At 40.7% G+C, this 20377-nt stretch overlaps 1 protein-coding gene across 2 annotated transcripts in view; it reads left to right on the top strand.

The window, feature by feature from the left end:
* Nucleotides 1–1007: 1007 nt before the first annotated feature.
* The window catches only part of RAB6A (RAB6A, member RAS oncogene family), an 84490-nt gene continuing 65120 nt past the window's right edge, over nt 1008–20377 (top strand). Inside the window, exon 1 of one of the 2 annotated variants that reach the window (XM_039219911.1) lies at nt 1008–1678. In XM_039219911.1, the coding sequence (XP_039075842.1) occupies nt 1609–1678 (70 nt within the window). In that variant the 5' untranslated portion in view covers nt 1008–1608. The remainder of the gene's footprint in view (nt 1679–20377) is intronic. The other variant, XM_039219910.1, reaches the window with a different exon arrangement.

Here is a 20377-nt window from a genome sequence, read left to right on the forward strand (position 1 = left end):
TTCAGTTTTTGAGTCATAAACTGGGTTGAAAATTTGATGAAAGCTATGGATCCTCTCCACAGAAAAATGCACCTGCTTCAGATGTCTAATTTATGGGAGGTCCACCCAGAATCGATTAAGAAATCTTGCTTTAAGAAGGAAAAGGTGATCTTTAAAATATCCCCTTCCTCACACTCGGGCTCAAGGTCAGGCTCTACCTCTACTTTGTTTTGTGACCTTTTTGCATAGCTGTTTTCCTACTTGGACCTCAGTTTCACCATCTGTGAAACGAAGGGTTTGATTTACATGATATCACCTACAGTGTCACCTACAGTTGTCAACATCAGAGGAACAAAGACTGTTAACAGACCAAGCCAGGTCAGGTCAGGGAAGTAGAATGGCTTATCAATAATGAGGTTGCAAAGGTTCAGCGGGGGCAAAAAGACATAACCTAGGTTCCACTTTATGGCTTCGTGGATTTTGTAAGTCATTTCCTTCCTCTGAGCTTCAATTTCCTCATCTGCAAGAATGTAGAGGCTCTGCTTCTGGTAGTTATGAAACTCCTGGGAGCAACAGTGGATAATGTACCTAGTAAGATATCGTGTGAGGAATTATGATATGAAAAAAAAATGGAGAAGGTGGGTGGGTGCACGAGTGAAGGGCAGATTTAAGGAATACGAGGCAGGGCTGAGAGTTCTGGAAAAAACACAGTACACACCTTAGGGATCTCACACCTCACGCACTGCGCTGGGGTCAATTCAACCTAGGTGCCGGCCTTGCCTCCTCCCTTCCCACACTTCCCCTCCCCTCCCGCTGCAACTTGCCACACTTCGCATGGCAGTCACCGTGCGTCGCTTTCCATTGCGCAAGGGCCTCCCGCGTTCTCGCGCCACCACCTCACTGCCATCTCTGCCCGCCCTTGGCCTCTTCCGATTGGTTCTCACGAAAGTGACGTAAATGCTCCTTATTCTATCCCCGTCACTTCCCCAGGGTTCCGCCCCGCCTCCTCCTACCTTTCCCGACTCGCGTGGCAACCTAACCAGCCCCGGTCTCCGCTGCGCTAGAGGAGCCGGGAGAGCAGGCTAACCAGGAAGGCGCTGTCTTGTGGCGCGCACGCGCACGCACGCACGCCGGCGGGCGGAGGGGCGGCACGCTCGCGCCCGGGCTCGCTGCGCGCCGCGCCAGAGGCTCGCGCACTCAGCAGGTTGGGCTGCGGCGGCGGCAGCTGTGGGAGCTTAGGCGTTGCGCGTGAGAGGTCCCAGACGCGTCTGCGGCTCTGGTTTCGGTACCTTCCTCTTCTCTCACCCCAGTCTTGGTGCCGGGTGCTGAGAAGGGAACGGGGCTAGCCTTGGGAACTTAGAGCACACCCCTGGCTGCTTCTGACACCGCCATCCTTCCTTTCCCAGCCGCGGGCCTCTTGGTGCTAGGCGACTCTGCGGGAAGGCGGCGGCGGCGGCTGCCTGTCTGTGGGGAGGAGTCCTGCCCTCCAGTCTTGCTCTGCCGCCGGGCCCTGCAGGGTCCGAGAGAGCTCGGCGCCGGTCCTTCCTCTCCCATTTTTCGTCTACTGATTGGAGCAGCGTCGGTCCGAGGTCTCTGGGCTGAGGCAGCAGTAGCTCCTTCGGCTTCATCATGTCCGCGGGCGGAGACTTCGGGAATCCGCTGAGGAAATTCAAGCTGGTGTTCCTGGGGGAGCAGAGCGGTGAGTGCGCGGCTCCCCCACTCCTGGCAGCTGGCCGCGGCTTCCCCGCACCACCCCCAGTGCGGCCCTTCTGTCCGCGAAGGCTCTCTACCCGCCTCGCGTTTACGCTCCGTGCTAACCCCCAGCCCTGCCTGGGATTGCTGACCCCTCTTAGGCACTCGCTCCTCCTCGTCTTGATCCGTCGGTCAGATTTTGACCCTTCCGTCCCCGGCTCCGACGCCTCCTTTCTCCGAAGCCCGGGCCTCTCCCGTCGGTCTGCACCCCCCTCCCCCCAGTCCTCACCCCGCCCAGCCCCAGCCTGCTGTCCATCCCTTTCTTCCTCGGTCTCCGTCGGTCTCACCAACCGTAGTCCCCTTCCTTGAGCCCCACCCTTGTCTTTGCTTTTATCTCAGTTCGTCAGCTCTATGAAGGCCCACCTTGGGAAGCCCCGCTCCCGGAAGCCCCGCTCCGGGGAACCGACCCTCTTCAACCTTGGACTAGGAGGGTGGGGGGATTAGGGCGTTGTTTTCCCTAGAGGCTTTGGCCCTGAGATACGCGGATCTTGTGGGAGGTGGGAAATGGAGGGGGGGGTGTCGTAGAAATTCTTGGATGGTTTGCACTTGGGTGGGGAATTAGTTTGGAGGATATATGTCTGAATTGGAGGCGACTTGAGTGAGGATGGAGTGGTTGGGGAGTAGGAGGGGTGGTGGCGGCAGTGGTGATTTTTGTTTCTTGGGTTAGGTTGTGGCTTGTTGGAAAACCTCATTTTCTTCTCATGACTTTGATCCCTGACAATTCTTCTGGCACTGTTAATGCTTTACCGATCTCTGCCAGATGCTATGTCATGATCGTTTTACTTGGAATTTTTCACATCTCACCTCTCCTTTTTCTCCTTTCAGCACGAAGCAGTGTCTGATTTCTCTTTATGGTGGTGCAGACGGGAATTACCGAGGAAATGTTAATTATTCCATTTCTTAGTGTTTTCAATTATATATAAATATATTTAGGATTCCTGTGAGAGAAGGCCTGAGAATAACGAACATCTTTGTTTTGTAGGATTTCCTTAGGCGCTAGGGAGTAATGGAGTAGAGTCGGATAGATTTATCATCTAGTTACCTAAATTAGATTTCAATATGTAATGCCTTTTCGTTGAATGACCCTTTTATGCTTAATACTCCATAGTATATGATGGGTGGAATGTTCTTACCTGTTAAGGCTTCTTCTGTCACTTACTTTGTATTATATACAAGATGGTATTTTTTGGTGGCTTTCTCCAAAATAACTTATTGCGGTAATTCCAATTTTATGCTGAATTATGAAACTTGGCACTCGACAATTTAGAGATTATCATCCTTTTTTGTTTTTCTCACATTTTTCATGACCATCTTTAAAATTCAGACATTAAGAGGTTAGTTCCTCCTAAATCATCAGACATTGTGTTACCTGCCAGGTACCTTAGGTTAGGCTGTAGAGAAGAAAATTTCTTTTGATTGGAAAGCAGATAACTGATATAAACTCAGAACTTTTACAACTACCTTGGAGTGTTAATACTAATATGGCATTGAATTAGATTAATGTTAGTTGGAAAATTGGTTCCAGTTGGAGCTGAGAAATCACTTTTCTCTTTTCATGTAATCTTTACCCCTTCCCTTCTTATCAAGGAAAAATATAGACTCCCCTTTACTTATGAATTTTCCTGAAGCATGTATAAACTTGTTTCTTTAAGTAACTTGGTAAGACCCGTGAGGGTGATCCCAGTCTAGGTGTTTCATGGCAATTTCAGGACAATGCCATGCGTAAAATGTAGTGTATTGGTCATTATTGATAAGTAGGATTTAAAGTGCTTATTGTGCACTCTAGGGATGTTATTGCTGGCTTTATGTTGTGATGCAGAACTATTTAGTTTGCATGAAGAATCCATTACTCTCTATCCTCGGAAGATTTTATTATGAGTGGAAATCATAAGTTCAATATTTGAAGGTTTCCTTTGAATTCCTGGAGTATTTATTGTTCTAATCGACATTGCAGAGTTCCGTGGATTCTCATTTTTTTGCTTTATTTAAGTCTAATAACCTCCCTGTAGTTCCTGAAGTCATCTTAGATTTTTTTTAATAGACTATTTTTTAGAATAGTTTTAGATTTACAGAAAAATTGAGAAGATTTTGCAGAAGGTTCCCATATAGCCCCACCCAGTTTCCCCAGTATTCCTCAGTATTCTTAACATCTTAAATTAGTATGGTCCATTTGTTACAATGAATGAACCAATATTGATGTGTTATTATTCACTAAAGGCCATAGTTTATTCAGATTTCTTTTTTTTTTGTTTGTTTGTTTTGTTTCAGCATTCAGTTCAGGATCCATATTACATTTAGTTGTCAGTGTTTCTTTAGGCTCCTCTTAGATATTTTTAAGGGATTGTATTTACATGCTCTTTAACTCTGTGGAACTGTGAGGTTAATTATCTTTTAAGGCTACTATAATGCTAAGTAATGCCATCCGATAGCTTTGACAATGAAAGATTGATCTGTTTTCCTAGGTAGTGTCTGCAGTTTTCTTAGCGTTAGTAAAGGTCTGTTATCTATTAGTAATGTCCCAGGTTATCTTGATGTAACTCTTCATGAATTATTTATTTTTAGGTTTTACAGTTCCACAAATCAGCTTTCAAAAACTAATCTGTGGCCAAGCATTTACCACATTTATAAATCTTATTTGTGTGTGTGTGTGTGTGTGTGTGTGTGTGTCTATGTCTATTACCCACAGCAGAATGTAAGTCCTATGAAGATTAAAACATTTTTTTGTTCATCGTATCTCCAGTGTCTAGCATAGTGCCAGGCCCGTAGGTACTCAGAAATAATTTGGTAAATGATTGATGGCTGAATCTACTAGGAATCGAAGCTAGTAGCCTGTGTGTCTTTACTGTGGTGGAATCTACGTTTTTTTCCTTAAGCACTTAATAATTTAACAATAACATTTTGTGCTTACATTATTTGTATGCAGGGATACTCCAGACGCTTGGGGTTGGGGAGCAGGGAACCTGCTCTTTTTTTATAGCTCTTGCCATTTTGCTAATAATAATAATACCAGGATTTTGCATTTTGGGGGGGTAGGTTGGGCAAAATTAGTTTTGTTTAGTTAAAGCTATTGTTAAATTATTTGCTATTAGCATAGAACCTAAAAGTATGTCAAATGATATTAAAGATGTGTTCATGGAACTGATTTGGAGTTAAGTAGACTTCTGTTTAGCTTATCAAAAATTAAGCTTTTGTGCTCTGTAATAAACAAGAGTTGTTTCAGTATATGAAGCTTCAGAGCAAGTTAATGATATTAGTCTTGGTAATCTTTCTAACAACTCCCAGGGTTTCTTTATATTTTAGTAGCATATATGGTTTAATAAAGGAATGTTGACATATACAATTTAAAGCCAAAGTTTCCTTGAGAAATCTCTTTTGTTGCTACCTGTGGCTACTGTCTGGAAATACTGAGGCACTTTTAGAAATGCCAGTGATTTATAGTGGAAGATATTACTACAAACAAATATTACAAAAGAGGGTTACAAATTAGGAAATAAAATCTCAGGTAGAAGCACATACCTGGCCTAGTGCTGCTTATTTTTTCACTTTATGTTACTCTTTTTACATCAGGTCATTTGAATTATAACATACTAGATAGGGAAAATATGTCTTTCTGTGAGGGATCAGGAGTACTGAACAGTTTAGATTGGCTAGATCAGTGATCTTAAGCTTTTTCTTCTCAAGATACCATTACCTGTTATGCTTTTACAAGCCCCTAAAGAACTCTGTTTTTATTAATATTTAGATGTTTTTATTTATTTATTTGTTTTTGATGTTTTTTATTTATTTCTGAGATAGACACCCAGCGTGAGCAGGGGAGGGTCAGAGAGAGAGGGAGACAAAGAATCTGAAACAGGCTCCAGGCTCTGAGCTAGTCATCAGCACAGAGCCCGACGCCGGGCTCAAACCCACGAACCGTGAGATCATGACCTGAGCCGAAGTCGGACGCTTAACCCACTGAGCCACCCAGGCGCCCCTGTTTTTATTTATTTTTATTTTTACTTTTATTTTTATTTATTTGTTTTAATGTTTTATTTATTTCTAGGAGAGAGAGAGAGAGAGAGACAGCGTGAGCAGGGGAGGGTCAGAGAGAGAGGGAGTCACAGACTGAAACAGGCTCCAGGTTCTGAGCTGGCAGTCAGCACAGAGCCCGACACGGGGCTCGAACCCACGAACCGCGAGATCATGACCTAAGCGAAAGTCGGACGCTTAACCGACTAAGCCACCCAGGCGCCCCTATTTATTTTTATTTTTAAGAGAGAGACAGAGTGCAAGTGGGGGAGAGGCAGAGAGAGAGGGAGACACAGAATTAGAAACAGTCCCCAGACTCTAAGCTGTCAGCACAGAGCCTGACACGGGGCTCAAACTCCTGAACCGCGAGATCATGACCTGAGCTAGAGTCGGACACTTAACTGACTGAGCCACCTAGGTGCCCCTTAATATTTATTATATTGAAAATTAAACAAGATTTTAAAATATTTAATTCATTTAAATATAATAGTATTAAACCCATTACATGAGAGAACTATTTTGCAAACAAAAATTTAGTGAGGAGAGTGGCATTGTTTTACAAATTTGCAAATCTCTTTAATGTCTTTCACTCATGAGAAGATATCCGGATTCTCAGGTCCTTCTGCATTCAATTTATTTAATATCACATGTCATATAGGCTCTGGGAAACTCCACTGTACGCTCATGAGAGAATGAGAATGAAAAAACAAATAACAATGTTATGATAATGGCTTGATTCCCAGGAGGGTTTTGGACCTGCTACTGAAGGGTCCTGGAGTTTCTGGCGATCCTGGCGGTCAGTAGACCACACTTTGAGAACTGCTGATTTAGATGGTATTAAGCCATTTGCTTCATAGAGTTTCATAATGCAAGTTAGGACAGTCAAGGAGAATGTTTTCCATATCTTGTTTTGGAGTCTTAAAACTAAACAGAGCTAGGGATTAAGAACACAGAGTCTGGGTTTCATATTTTGGCACTGGCCACTGGCTTTGGGCAAATTATTTGACCTCTTTGTGCTTCAGTTTCCTTCTCTTTAAAACAAAGGTAACAGGAACTATAATATAGAGCTATTGTGAAGATTAAATTAGTTAATAAATGCTGTGCATTTAGAAGAGTGCCTGGCACATGGGAAGTTCTCGGTAACTATTTAAAAAAATGTTTTTTAAATGGTTGTTTATTTCTGAGAGAGAGAGAATGCTAGCAGGGACAGACACACACACAAACACAGACACACACAGACACACACGCGCGCGCGCGCGTGCGCACACACACACACACACACACACACACACACACGGCGCCAGGTTCTGGGCTGTCTGACCTTGAATCCAGAACCAAACCCATTAACTGTAAGAGCTGTAGTTGAATGCTTAACCAGCTGAGCCACCCAGGCACTCCATGCTTGTTACCTACCTATTTTAATTTAGTTAAAAGGTATAAAGAAGTGATGGGAGCATGGAGTTTCAGGGAAGACCTATTATAAATGACTAATAATTTAAGTACTTTTAGCTGAAATTCTTGAATTAAGGCATTCTAGAGTAGGAGGAGACTTTGAGAATTCATCTAACCCTTTTCTCTCAGTGCTTTAAACTGGATCACTTTTCCCCCCTCTATTTTTCATAGGTAATACAAACATAAAAAGGTGTACTCTGAGAAAACTTACTACCACCCTTGCTCTGGTAACTCCTTTCCCTACTCCACCCCTTCCTCCTATAGTAATTGTATGTATTGTTTTCTTGTGTATATTCCAGGATATCTTTATGCAATTACAAGTGAATATGAAGGTAATTTCTTATTTTCTCTTATATAAGATGTATCAGACTCTACTCCACATCTTGTTTTTTGTACTTAATACTATATCGTAGAGATCTTTTCATATTATTTGTACATACGAAAACACCTTTCCATTTCTGTTTTTATGTTTTTCAATAAAAATTTTTGTAAGGGACACCTGGCTGGCTCAGTCAGAGGAGCATGGGACTCTCAGTTCATCTCAGGGTCATGAGTTTAAGCCCCACGTTGGGTGTGGAGATAAATAAAACTTGCAAAAAATTTTTTAAAAATTTTATAATAGTTTTAGGGGTGTCTAGGTGGCTCAGTCAGTTAAGTATCCAACTCTTAACTTCGGCTCAGGTCATGATCTCACGGTTTGTGAGATTGAGCCCCACATCAGGCTCTGGGCTGCCAGTGCGGAGCCTGTTGGGATCTTTCTTTCTCTCCCTCTGCCCCTCCCCAGCTTGTTTTCTCTCTCTCTCTTTTTCTCTCAAAATAAATACTTAAAAAAATGGAATAGTTTTATATTGACAGAAAAATTGCCATCGTAATGCAGAGACTTTCCATATATTCCCCACCTAGTTTTCTCTGTAATTAACATTTCATTTTACATTTTCACAACTAATGAACCAGTATTGATACATTATTAACCAAATTCCATATTTTATTTAAATTTCTTTTTATTTTTTTAAATTTTTTAAAATTTATTTCTGAGAGAGAGAGAGACACACACACGCACACACACACCATAATCCGAAACAGACTTCAGGCTCTGAGCTGGCTGTCAGCACAGAGCCCGACGCAGGGCTCGAACCCACGAACTGTGAGATCGTGACCTGAGCCAAAGTCGGACACTTGGCCAACTGAGTGAGCCACCCAGGCGCCCCCTGACTCTTGGTCTTTTTTTTTTTTTTTTTTTTTTTTTAATTTATTTCTAGGAGAGAGAGAGACAGCGTGAGCAGGGGAGGATCAGAGAGAGAGGGAGACACAGACTCTGAAACAGGCTCCAGGCTCTGAGCTGGCAGTCAGCACAGAGCCCGACGCGGGGCCCGAACCCACGAAACGTGAGATCATGACCTAAGCGAAAGTCGGACGCTTAACCGACTAAGCCACCCAGGCGCCCCCTGACTCTTGGTCTTTTGACCTTTCATACTGATGTGTCTGTTTTCCTTTTGTGTGCTGAATAATAGATATAATTTCTTTCAAACTAGAAACTTATGTTCTTAGTTTTCAGGAAATTTTCTTAATTTGTATGATATCTTCTTCTCCATTTTTAATTCCCTCTTGAATTATTAGACCTCCTGGATTGATCTACTAATTTTGTCTGATTTTGTGTCTTTTCTTTTTCTTTTAAAAAATTTTTAAGTTTATTTATTTTTGAGAGAGACATAGAGAAAGAGGGCAAGCAGGGGAAGGGCAGAGAGAGAGGGAGACACCGAATCCGAAGCAGGCTCCAGTCTCTGAGCTGCCAGCACAGAGCCCGACGTGGGGCCCTAGCCCATGAACTGTGAGATCATGACTTGAGCCTGAGTGCGGTGCTCAACCGTCTGAGCGACCCAGGCGTCCTTTGTCTTTTCTTTTTCTTTATATTTCTGTTTTAATTCTCAAAAGATTTTTTCAGCTTTCTTCCATTTTATTTTATTTCTGTTATTTTAATTTCAAAGAGTTCTTTTTTCTGAATGTTCCTCGTCTGTAGCATCTTTTTGATTCCAGTATTTTGGTTTTTGTATTTTTATTAAAACGTTTTTTTAAATGTTTTTTGTATATTTCTGAGAGAGAGAGACAGCATGAGCAGGGGAGGGTCAGAGAGAGGGGGAAACACAGAATCCAAAACAGGCTCCAGGCTCTGAGCTGTCAGCACAGAGCCCGATGCGGGGCTTGAACCCACGAACTGTGAGATCATGACCTGAGCCGAGGTCGGACGCTTAACTGACTGAGCCGCCCAGGCGCCCCCAGTATCTTTGGTTTTTAAAGTTTTTGTTACGTTGAGAGTGAGAGAGAGCACATGTATGTGTGTGCGAGCGAGCAAAGAACGGGTAGAGAGAGGAAGAAACCCAAGCAGGCTCTGTACTGAGTGCAGAGCTAACCTGGGCCTCGATCCCATGAACTGTGAGATCATGACCTGCCCCGAAATCAGGAGTCACTTGCTTAACTGACTGAGCCACAGAGGAGCCTCTCCAGTGTTTTTTATTATTTTGAGGATATTAATGAGATGTATTTCCTCTTCCCAATACTCATTTTTTTTTGGGTAAATTGTTACTACCTCTTTATTTTAATTCTTTCTTATTTGATGTGGTCCTCAGAAAACAAGTAACTCTTGGCTATCCTCCTATGTTTAAAAATTGAGCACTAAAAACTTGATTTTAAGCACTTGTTTGTGTTTATGGTGCTTCTCTGTAGGTTGTTCTGACTGAGTTTTTTTGGGGGGTGTTAGGTCTTTTAAGGTTTTTTTGTCTGTCAGATTCATAAAGAATTATCCAGTGTCTTGCTGGAGGGAGTAAGCTTAGCTCCCAGCTTTCTTGGTGCTGAATACAGAGAGAATTTGATGATAACATAGAGGAATGAATTTAATTTCCTTATTTTTAATACTATTTGTATTCTAGCCCTCACTTGTTTCTTTTATTCCCCATTCCAGAAGCTCTTTATTTTCTTTTCTCATAGAATAATCCTTTAATCTTCTGGTGAGGTGGGAGAGGGAACTGGCTGTGTGGAACAGGGGAGGGGACTTCCATCTGTTCGTTTTGTTTTTAGCAACACCTTTATACTTATTTCTAGATATGCTTGGTGCCAGCAATTCCTGAACCATTTGGGGGTTTTCTGCACAAATCATATTGTTTCTCAGCTTTCTCCATTGTCAGTTTAATTTGATCTTTATAGAACCTCTTAGGTCAATTACCACTTTTCCATTTACTTTCTACCTTCTAACTTGGATGATAAAGATTTTCTGAGAACCAACACTTTTAGATGTTTAGAATTGCTTACGGTTTTCAGTTTCTCTTTTTTCCTTTTTCCTTTTATAAAATTCAAACCAATTCATTTGTACCCATGTTTATAGTAGCATTCACAGTAGCCAAAAGATAGAAGCAACCAGATTTCAGTCAGTGGATACGTTGATAACCAAAATATGTTATATACGTGCAATGAAATATTACTCAGCCTTAAAAAAGTAAGGAGGTTCTGGTACATGCTACAACATGGATGAATATTGATGACATTATGCTAAGTGAAATCAGCCAGTCACTAAAGGGCAAATATTGCAAGATTCTTTAAATTAACTGATAATAAGGATTATCAGTACTGTCATTGTGAGATTGTATGAAACCATGCCCAGACACCCCAGTAAATTTCTCTTTGAGATGAGGTCCAAACTTTTCTTCTTGGATTAAAGCCTGTCGTAGTCTGGCTTCTACTCTCCTATCTTTGATCTTATACCTAATATTCATATTTACCCTTTATTGTGCAGATTACAAAAAAGATTTTTAAATCATCATTAAGGTGTTACATGCTATGCAGAATACATGTCTTCCATTGTTAGAATCATAGAACTAACCCAAAGATCATTTATCCAGATGCTATTGGTATGCCAGACATGGAGCTAGGTCCTGGGGGATATAGTTATTAATAAATCAGATATTCTCTATTCTATTCTTACTTACAGTCTGGCAGTAAATTAGATTTAAATCTTTTACATTGCTCTGGACCTTCCAGTCTCTGTTCTTGGACCTCTTCTTTAGTCCATCCTTTAAATTAATAGAATTAATTTTATAAAAATGCAAATCAGTAACTTCCTTATGTTAAAAACATTATGAATATACTGAATTGTACATTTAAAAATGATAAATTTTATGATATGTATAGTTTATCACAATAAAAAATTAAATTTCAAAAACTCAAAAACCTCACATTTGTAGCTTTATTTATTTTTTTATTATTTTTTAATGTTTATTTATTTTTGAGAGAGAGAGAGAGAGAGCGCGAGCAGGGGAGGGGCAGAGAGAGAGGGAGACATAGAACTCAAAGGAGGCTCCGGGCACCAGGCTTTGTATTGTCAGCACAGGGTCTGATGTGGGGCTTGAACTCACAAACTGAGATCATGACCTGAGTCAAAAGCAGATGCTTAACAAACTGAGCCACCCCGGTGCTCCTGTTTGGTCACTTTTAGAATAAAGTCAACCTTGAAAATGAAACAGCCAGTAGTTATTTCACCAGCAAAATGGTTTTATTTGATATAGCAGAGGAATACCAACCAGATAAGGACAAGCAAGCAAGCCATCATGAACCATTGGCAAGTCTGGAGAACAAATGAGAGATATGCTTTTTTATAGAGGAAGGGAAATTGGGGGTGGCGGGGGGGTGGTGGGATAAAAAGTCCATTGGAGTAAATTGGGAGTTCGAAGCTTAGTGATTTTTTTTTTGTTGTTGGTTGAGTTGTGATAGTCTCCTATTGGTTGGGCTGTTGCTAGGCTAGGAGGAAATCTTCCTTTATCTTTCAGGGATAGTAAAGTATAAAGTAGGCTTCTCCTTGCTGGGAATGCAAGGTAAATCTCTTCCTGGTGGGTCTGCAAAGGGCTGCAATGAATGGTATGGTATGAGAACGCTCCGTTCTGGTCTCGTGACTCCATTGTAAATGAGGTTTCTGTTATGTTTTCACCCTTAGATTAAGATCTTCTGAAAGCATCGCTGGTCAAGAGTCAGGTTTTCTGTATTTAGTCTTTTTGTCCTTTGGTGCTAGGAAAGATGACCTTTCCCCCATGTTGTATTCTACATTGGAGGGAAAGTGCATAGCATTTGGAAACCATTTAAGGCCACATTTGAGTAACAAGAAAATTTAGGTGGGAGAACTCTCAGAATTTCTTATCTAAAGTGTATGTTTTTTCAGAGTCATAAATGTTAGAGAAAATCTTGAAGCACTGAGCTAGCATCATCCTATTTGGGTATGCCATTTCTGTAAAGGTTCAACATGTGACAGGTAAAAGACTTAAAAATAATTATGCAAAGCAGAATCAAAAGTATGAGGAAAAGTACAGTTTGATGGTTCTAACCAGGAGCCCAGACTTCACGGTAACCAGCTAAATCGGTCAAAAGACCAGGGGTCATTAGGTGAAGTTTGTAGTGACCAGTGGGCTTGTTTCCTGATCTTCTTTAATTGAATTTCTACCTCTCCAGAGACATTTATATAAGTGCAACAGGTAATATTTGCTATTGCACAAATGCCTCCTTGCTTAGCAAGTCGGTGATCAGGGACTATGTAATTATCCAAAACTACTTGAGCCTGTGTTTCAAGTGATCATTGTTGGGCTGCTACTGCTTTGGCTGTGAAATTGGCTACCTCTCCTAAAGTTAGGGAGTTTCTGATCATGCATTCGTTGGCACTCAGTCCAGCCTGAGGAGAAAGCTCTCCCTGTTTAGGTAAACCCAGAGCCTTATAGGCCTCCTGCAGTTCCCATTTAAGGCAGCCATGGAGGTTTAATGCGGCAGATCAATGGGAGGTTTCTGGTTTATTATAGATGTTGACAGGGACAGTTAAATGTCCAAATAAGCATTGACCTCCTGTTTGCCAGCTATCTAAACATTTGTATGCCCACAGGAAATGCCATCTACTGTTGACAAAAATGCAACCAGGCAGAGTGCAGAGGAGTAAGGTATCCCTTAGCTGAAATTTCCTGATTGACCTTGAAAGCCAGGGATTGGAGGAATTTATATGACATGCTGTGAGATATCATCCCATACTAAAGGTGACTTTTTAAAAGTCTTGCGGAAAGGAGTTAGCCCAGTTGTACTTCTCCTTAGTACAGGGGAACAGATTTTTGGAGAAATTGCCTACAGATAAGACCAAGGCATCTGACATTGTGAACAGTTTCTGGTGACGGATCCAGTAGTCAGAAAGGTTTCCCCTTTTTGCAGTAGATTGAGGAATATGGGTAAGAGCGTTGTCTTTCCAAAAAAAGGGCAGGAGGAAATAAGCAGCAGTGAGAAAAAAGTATATAGGCCTGGTCTAGTCATCTTGGAAAATCTATCTCCATCTGTCATGTGATTCAACTCTTGGAAATCTTTCAGGACACCAGTTGGTGTGCAGGTCCAGTCAGGCTTTGGTGCTTCCTTTAAATGTGACACATGAATCCAAGAGTCTGTCTACTCCTTGGAGTTTGGTGGCACAAGAGTTGGTTAACAGTACCTGATAAGGGCCTTTCCAATGGGGTTGAAGAGAATCTTTCTAGAGACATCTTTTCCAATAGATGAAATCTCTAAGTTACAGATGATGGTGTCTGATGCTTTCATCATCCAGGACCTCATTGTGGAGATTGTCCTACCAAAATAAGCTCTGTGGATTTGATTAGGCTTTTGCAAAGCTGAAATATATTCCCTTTTATCTGCTGGGTCAGAGGGAGTAAGGGCTAGCTGCATGGTGTATGCTACTACAAGGAGAACAAATTCTCATTGAACTTATGGAAATACATGTATTATTGTGAAAGTCAAGAATATTTCATAAGAGTTTCAGAATTCCGGAAAGATCAGGTAGGGAGAAAAAAGATAAATGCTTGTCTTTGGGCGCCTGGATGGCTCAGTCAGTGGAGCATACAACTCTTGATCTTGGGGGTTGTTGAGTTTGAGCTCAATGTTGGGTGTAGAGATTACTTAAACATAAAATCTTAAAAAAAGTGCTTCAGTCTTAGTTGCAAAGATATATTTTTTGAAATTGCTCTAAGTTATACCTTGCTTAAAGAAGAGGGGAAATAAGGATCCTTTAAATCTGGGGGGAAAAAGACATTATAGCAATCAGTGTTCCATTAGAGTTTTAGAAATTCTTACTGAATTCAGTGTTATGATTTTAAAGTTACCAGAAACCTGTATTCTAGAGTACTTATAAAATTTCTTTTTCATGAGTCAGAGTAAAACAATAGCTGTAAATGACGAAATACTTTAAAATGGCCACAGGGCACCTGGGTGGCTCAGTCGGTTAAGCATCTGACTTCAGCTCAGGTCTTGATCTCACGCGGTTTGTGGGTTTGAGCCCTGCGTCGGGCTCTGTGCTGACCCCTAGCTCAGAGCCTGGAGCCTGTCTTCAGATTCTGTGTCTCCCTCTCTCTGACCCTCCCCTGTTCACGTTGTCTCTCTCTCTCAGAAATAAATAAAAAAATTAAAAAAAAAATAAAATGGCCACAAAGATCTGGTGAGAGTTCATTTACACATACCAAAAAAAAAAATTGTTGCAATTAACAAATTAGGCTATTTTTGTGATGTACATTTTATTTTATTTTTTAATTTTTATTTTGTTTAATGTTTATTTCTGAGAGAGAGAGTGCGAGCAGGGGAGGGTCAGAGAGAGAGAGGGAGATATGATACATAATCTGAACAGTCTCTGGGCTCTGAGCTAGGTGTCAGCACAGAGCCTGATGCGGGGCTTGAACCCACGAACCGTGAGATCATGACCTGAGCTGAAGTGGACGCTTAACCACCCAGGCGCCCCTTTAAAGTAGGCTTCACACCCAGCATGGAGCCCAACATGAGGTTTGAACTCATGATGGTGAGATCAAGACCTGAGCTGTGATCAAGAGTTGGACTCCTAACCAATGGAGCCACCCAGGCGCTCCTGTAATGTACATTTTATTTTATTTTATTTATTGTGTGTGATGTACATTTTGAAATGATTGATAACATTATATTAGGACATATGAGGATTTTAAGAATTTTGTATAATTTTTGAAACACTTATTTTAACATATGCCTTATACAAATACAGCATAAAGAAGGCCCAGTTTTCTTATTTGATGATTTCTCATGTAATTTAACTTAACAAGCCTAACTGATGTAACATCCCTCTGTAGGGAGAGAGAAGATATCCTTTCAGATATTCCAAGGATGCTCTGGAAATTCTCAAAGTTAGTTCAAGGTCAAAAATGTCACTTGGAATTTAAATTTTTGGGAGAACCTGGGTGGCTCAGTCAGTTAAGCATCCAGCTCTTGATTTTGGCTCATGTCATGATCTCAGGATTGTGGGATCTGGCCCTGAGTTAGGTTCCTTCCTGAGCATGAAGCCTGCTTAAGATTCTCTCTCTCTCCTGCCCCTCTCCCTACCTCGTGCCATCTCTCTCTACAAATAAAAAATTAAAAAAAAAACAACCTGTTTAAGTATTTAGAAGCTTGTCAACAAATATTGAAAGATTTTGGACACTTGGCTAAGTAGGATCACAGAAAATTATGAAACAGTACTTAATTGTCTAGTTAACCAAAGTGGAAAACCATTTTTAAAGGACACATATAGAAGAATGCATAGCCACAAAACCTTTAGTTCTTTTTGAATAGAGAAGACTTGGTTTTCTAAGTAATCAAAGATGTGATAAAGACAAAACACAGCAACTCTGTTTTCCAGGCGGATTACATAACTGTAAAGAAACTGTTTAAAATTTATTAAGAACAAACCAAAAATCTAAGAAAAAAATTTTTTTAACAAAAAATGCCATTCTACTTTTTTACCAGGGTACTTTTGATATTAAAATTTCTGTAAAAAATAGTAAAATAAAATTTATTTTTAGATAAATGCATTTTGATCTTAGCTTGAATACACATATGATTCCTCTCTCAGGGTTTCTTTCCTGCGAACCTACAACTTTCTGTGTCCATTTAGTCTGTGTCCATTTGTCCCTTATTCTTTCCTTTTCCAAAATAACCAGCTTTACATTAGAACAAAATCACTTTTTTTCCCCTCAACACAGTGCATTTCCATTCCTCATACCTTCTTTTACTGAAAACATGCATTCTATTTCCTCACAATCCTTGTCATATACAGTTGTTTTCTTTCATCCTTATTATTTTTTTTGCAGTTTTACATATATTAATTGGAATTCTTAACTCTTAGAATCTTTAATTCTTATTTATTCACTTATTAAATATTTATTTATTTTGAGTGAGAGAATGTGCAAGCAGGGGAGGGCAAAGACCGAAGGAGAGAAGAGCATCCCAAGCAGGCCCCTCACTGTCAGTGCAGTGCCTGATGTAGGGCTTGATCCCAGGAATCGTGAGATTGTAACCTTAGCTGAAATCAGGAGACATACGCTTAACCGACTGAGCCACCCAGGCATCCTGTGAGCTCAGAGTCTGATGCGGGGTTCGAACCGATGAACCTTGAGATCATGATCTGAGCCAAAGTTGGACACTTAACCGACTGAGCCACCCAGGCACCCCTAAAGATTTTATTTTTTTAAATTAGAAAATTATTTTTTTTAGGGGCGCGTAGGTGGCTCAGTCGGTTAAGTGTCGGACTTCCACTCAGGTCATGATCCTATGGTTTGTGAGTTTGAGCCCTGCGTTGGGTTCTGTGCTGACAGCTAGCTCAGAGCCTGGAGCCTGCTTCAGATTCTGTTATCTCCCTCTCTCTCTGACTCTCTGCTGCTCATGCTGTCTGTCTTTCTCTCTCTCAGAAATAAAGAAAACATTAAAAAAAATAAAAAAATAAAATTATTTTATATATTTTATTATTTTTTAAAATGTTTTATTATTGAGACAAACACAGCATGAGTGGGGGAGGGGCAGAGAGAGAGGGAGACACAGAATCCGAAGACAGGCTCCAGGCTCTGAGATAGTGGTCAGCACAGAGCCCGTCACGGGGCTTGAACCCATGAACCGTGAGATCATGTCCTGAGCCGAAGTCGGATGCTTAACTGACTAAGCCACCCAAGCGCCCCAGAAGATTTTATTTTTAAGTAATCTCTATACCCAGTGTGGAGCTTGAGCTCATAATGCCAAGATCAAGACTCATATTCTCCATTGACTGAGCCAGCCAGGTGCCCCACTCTAGGATCCTTAATTCTCAGTGAAAACTAAGAAGTAAGCAGTCATAGACTGGCAAATTTATAAATACATTTTATAATTTCTAGAAATGTGTGCTTTCTCAGCATGGGATAAAACAGGTTTACTAATACAACCAATTATCTTTAGTTTCCCTATAAGAAAAAGCCAAAAATGGATTGATATGTTTAGTAATTAATGTTGTAGCATTTTATTATTTAGAAAATGATCCCAATAAAGTAGTGAAATCCCATCATTTAATTTAATTTGGCAACACTCAAGTTTTGAGTTACCGGAATATATTTAGGAAAAGCAGTTTCATTTTTTTTTTTAAGCATGCTACCATAAAAGAATTATTTCACATAAAAACTCTTATCCCATTGTCATCTCCCTATCTAATTTCATACCCAACAATTTTTAGGTTACCTACAGAAACTCTATGAGACAAAGTCAGCCATCGTCTCAAGTGAATTTCGACAAATTTTACAACAGTGGTAACATGAACTTACTTGTTCCAGCTAGAATAAAAGTTGTATGTTTGCCTTGTATTTAGTGTTTATAAGACATGTCTGAATTAAACCAACAGATTTAAACTAGATTTATCAAAGATTATCCCAGATCATGTGAACTTGAAAAAGATTTAGGTTAAAAGAAAAAAAAATAGAAAAACATAAATTATTCGTAAAAAAAGATTTGCGTTAGTTCACTTAATTTTTATAAACACTTATTTTTCTTTAAGACAAATAGTTTAAATAGAGCTCTTTTTTATTTTTAAATTTTTATTTAGTTTTCAGAGAGACAGAGCACTAACAGGGGAGGGGCAGAGAAAGAGGGAGACATAGACTCTGAAGCAGGCTCCAGGCTCTGAGCTGTTGGCCTAGAGCCCAGTGCGGGGCTCAAATCCACGAACCGTGAGATGACCTGAGCTGAAGTCAGATGCTTAATGACTGAGCCACCCAGGTGCCCCAAATAGAGCTCTTTAAAGATTTTTTTTAATTAAAAAAATTTTTTTTAAACGTCTGTTTTAGAGAGACAGAGCATGAGCAGGGAAGGGGCAGAGAGAGAGGGATACACAGGATCTGAAGCAGGCTCCAGGCTCTGAGCTGTCAGCACAGAGCCCGATGCAGGGCTCGAATCCATAGACTGCGAGACCATGACCTGAGCTGAAGTCTGACCCTTAACCAACTGAGCCACCTAGGCGCCCTGAGCTCTTTAAAGATTAATTTTGGCAATACCATCCAGGAGTAGATAAGTGTCATGTGTATACATAGATCTAGATAAACATACAGATGTGGGACATCTTCCAGCTTTTGTTTTTAAAAAAATCTCAACCATGTCTCAGGTGGAAAACCAAAAAGAATAGTTGGATCCAAATTGTGTTTATGGCATATAAATTAATTTAAGGTAACTTGCTTAGGTGGGCAAAGTATTTTTTATTTTTTAACTTAACATTTTTATTTGCATGCTGTAAGGATCCTTTCAGAGCTGTTTTTGAAGTCATTTTGTCTTAGACACTTATGCATACTAAAGAATGCATTCCATTGACTCAGAGATTTGAGATCTTCTTTTTTAAGAGTACCCCTTAAAGGGGCGCCTGGGTGGCTTAGTTGGTTGAATGTCCAACTTTGGCTCAGGTCATGATCTCGCAGTTCATGAGCTCAAGCCCTGTGTTGGGCCCTGTGCTGACAGCTTGGAGCCTGGAGCCTGCTTCTGGATTCTGTGTCTCCTTCTGTCTTTGTCCCTTCCCCACTCATGCTTGCTTGCTCGCTCTCTCTCTCAAAAATAAACATTAAAAAAAAATTAGAAAAAAAAAGAGTGCCCCTTAAAGTGGATTTATCTAAGTCAGAGCTTCCCCCAGATGGCCATTACAATTTCAAATTATCCAAAAGTTTACCCTCACCCCCCCCCCCCCCGAAAGGCACAAGGTCCAGGTGGAACCTATCTTGCCTTTGGATGTGTTAACTTGGAGGAGCACTGTTTTCCAACAGCTGTTTTAAAACAGTGGAATCACGTGTTTTCCCCCATTTGAACAGGATAGGTTTCTTTTTTTTTTTTTTTTAATATTTTTAATGCTTTATTTCTGAGAGTGAGAGAGAGATAGCGTGAGCAGGGGAGGGTCAGAGAGAGGGGGACAGAATCTGAAGCAGGCTCCAGGCTCCGAGCTGTTAGCACAGAGCCCAATGTGGGGCTCAAACTTTATGAACTGTGACACCATGACCTCTGAGCCAAAAGCAGATGCTTAACCGAGCCACCCAGGTACCCCAAAAAGAAAATCTTTAAAAAAATTACAATAAAAAGATTCAGTAGGGTTGTAGGGAGTCAAGAATATTTCAGAAGTAAGCAATAGTATACGTGGCATATTTGAAAAGTGCATTTGTGATTTAACCAACTATGTGTCTGGGTTCTTAAATATTATTTAATCTCTTTATTATGGAAGAAATTTGGAATTTATTTTGTTTTTTTTAATGTTTTAATTATTTCTGAGAGAGAGAGAGAGAGAGGGGCAGCATGAGCAGGGGAGGGCAAAGAGAGAGGGAGACATAGAATCAGAAGCAGGCTCCAGGCCCTGAGCTAGCTGTCAGCACAGAGCCTGATGTGGGGCTCGAACCCACGAACCGTGTGATCATGACCTGAGCTGAAGTTGGACACTTAAGCCAACTGAGTCACCCAGGTGCCCCTATTTATTTTGTTTTAAAAGAAGCTCCATGCCCAGTGTGGGGCTTGAACTCATGACCTGGAGATCAAGACTCACATGCTTTACCAACTGAGCCAGCCAGATGCCTCTATTAATGAAAATTCGAAATATCTAAAAAAGTACAGAAAATAACATCAAGAACCCATAAACTTTACTCAGCTTTAATAATTATCAACTCATGACTTGTTCCATCTAGGGCACATATCTCCCTACCCCGAACTCCACAAACTCCACACCAAAATCCTGTATATCCTGTCATTGCAAATATTTTGTTATGATTGCTAGAAGATGAAAACCTTATTGGTACATTCTTAACATTCATGGAAACAGTTGCCCACAGAAGGCTTTATTTTGGGGATACTTTCCTGTCTTATTACATGTTTT

Source organism: Hyaena hyaena, unplaced genomic scaffold (genome assembly GCF_003009895.1).
Source record: "Hyaena hyaena isolate Hyena2069 unplaced genomic scaffold, ASM300989v1 scaffold_848, whole genome shotgun sequence".
Classification (NCBI taxonomy): Eukaryota; Metazoa; Chordata; class Mammalia; order Carnivora; family Hyaenidae; genus Hyaena; species Hyaena hyaena.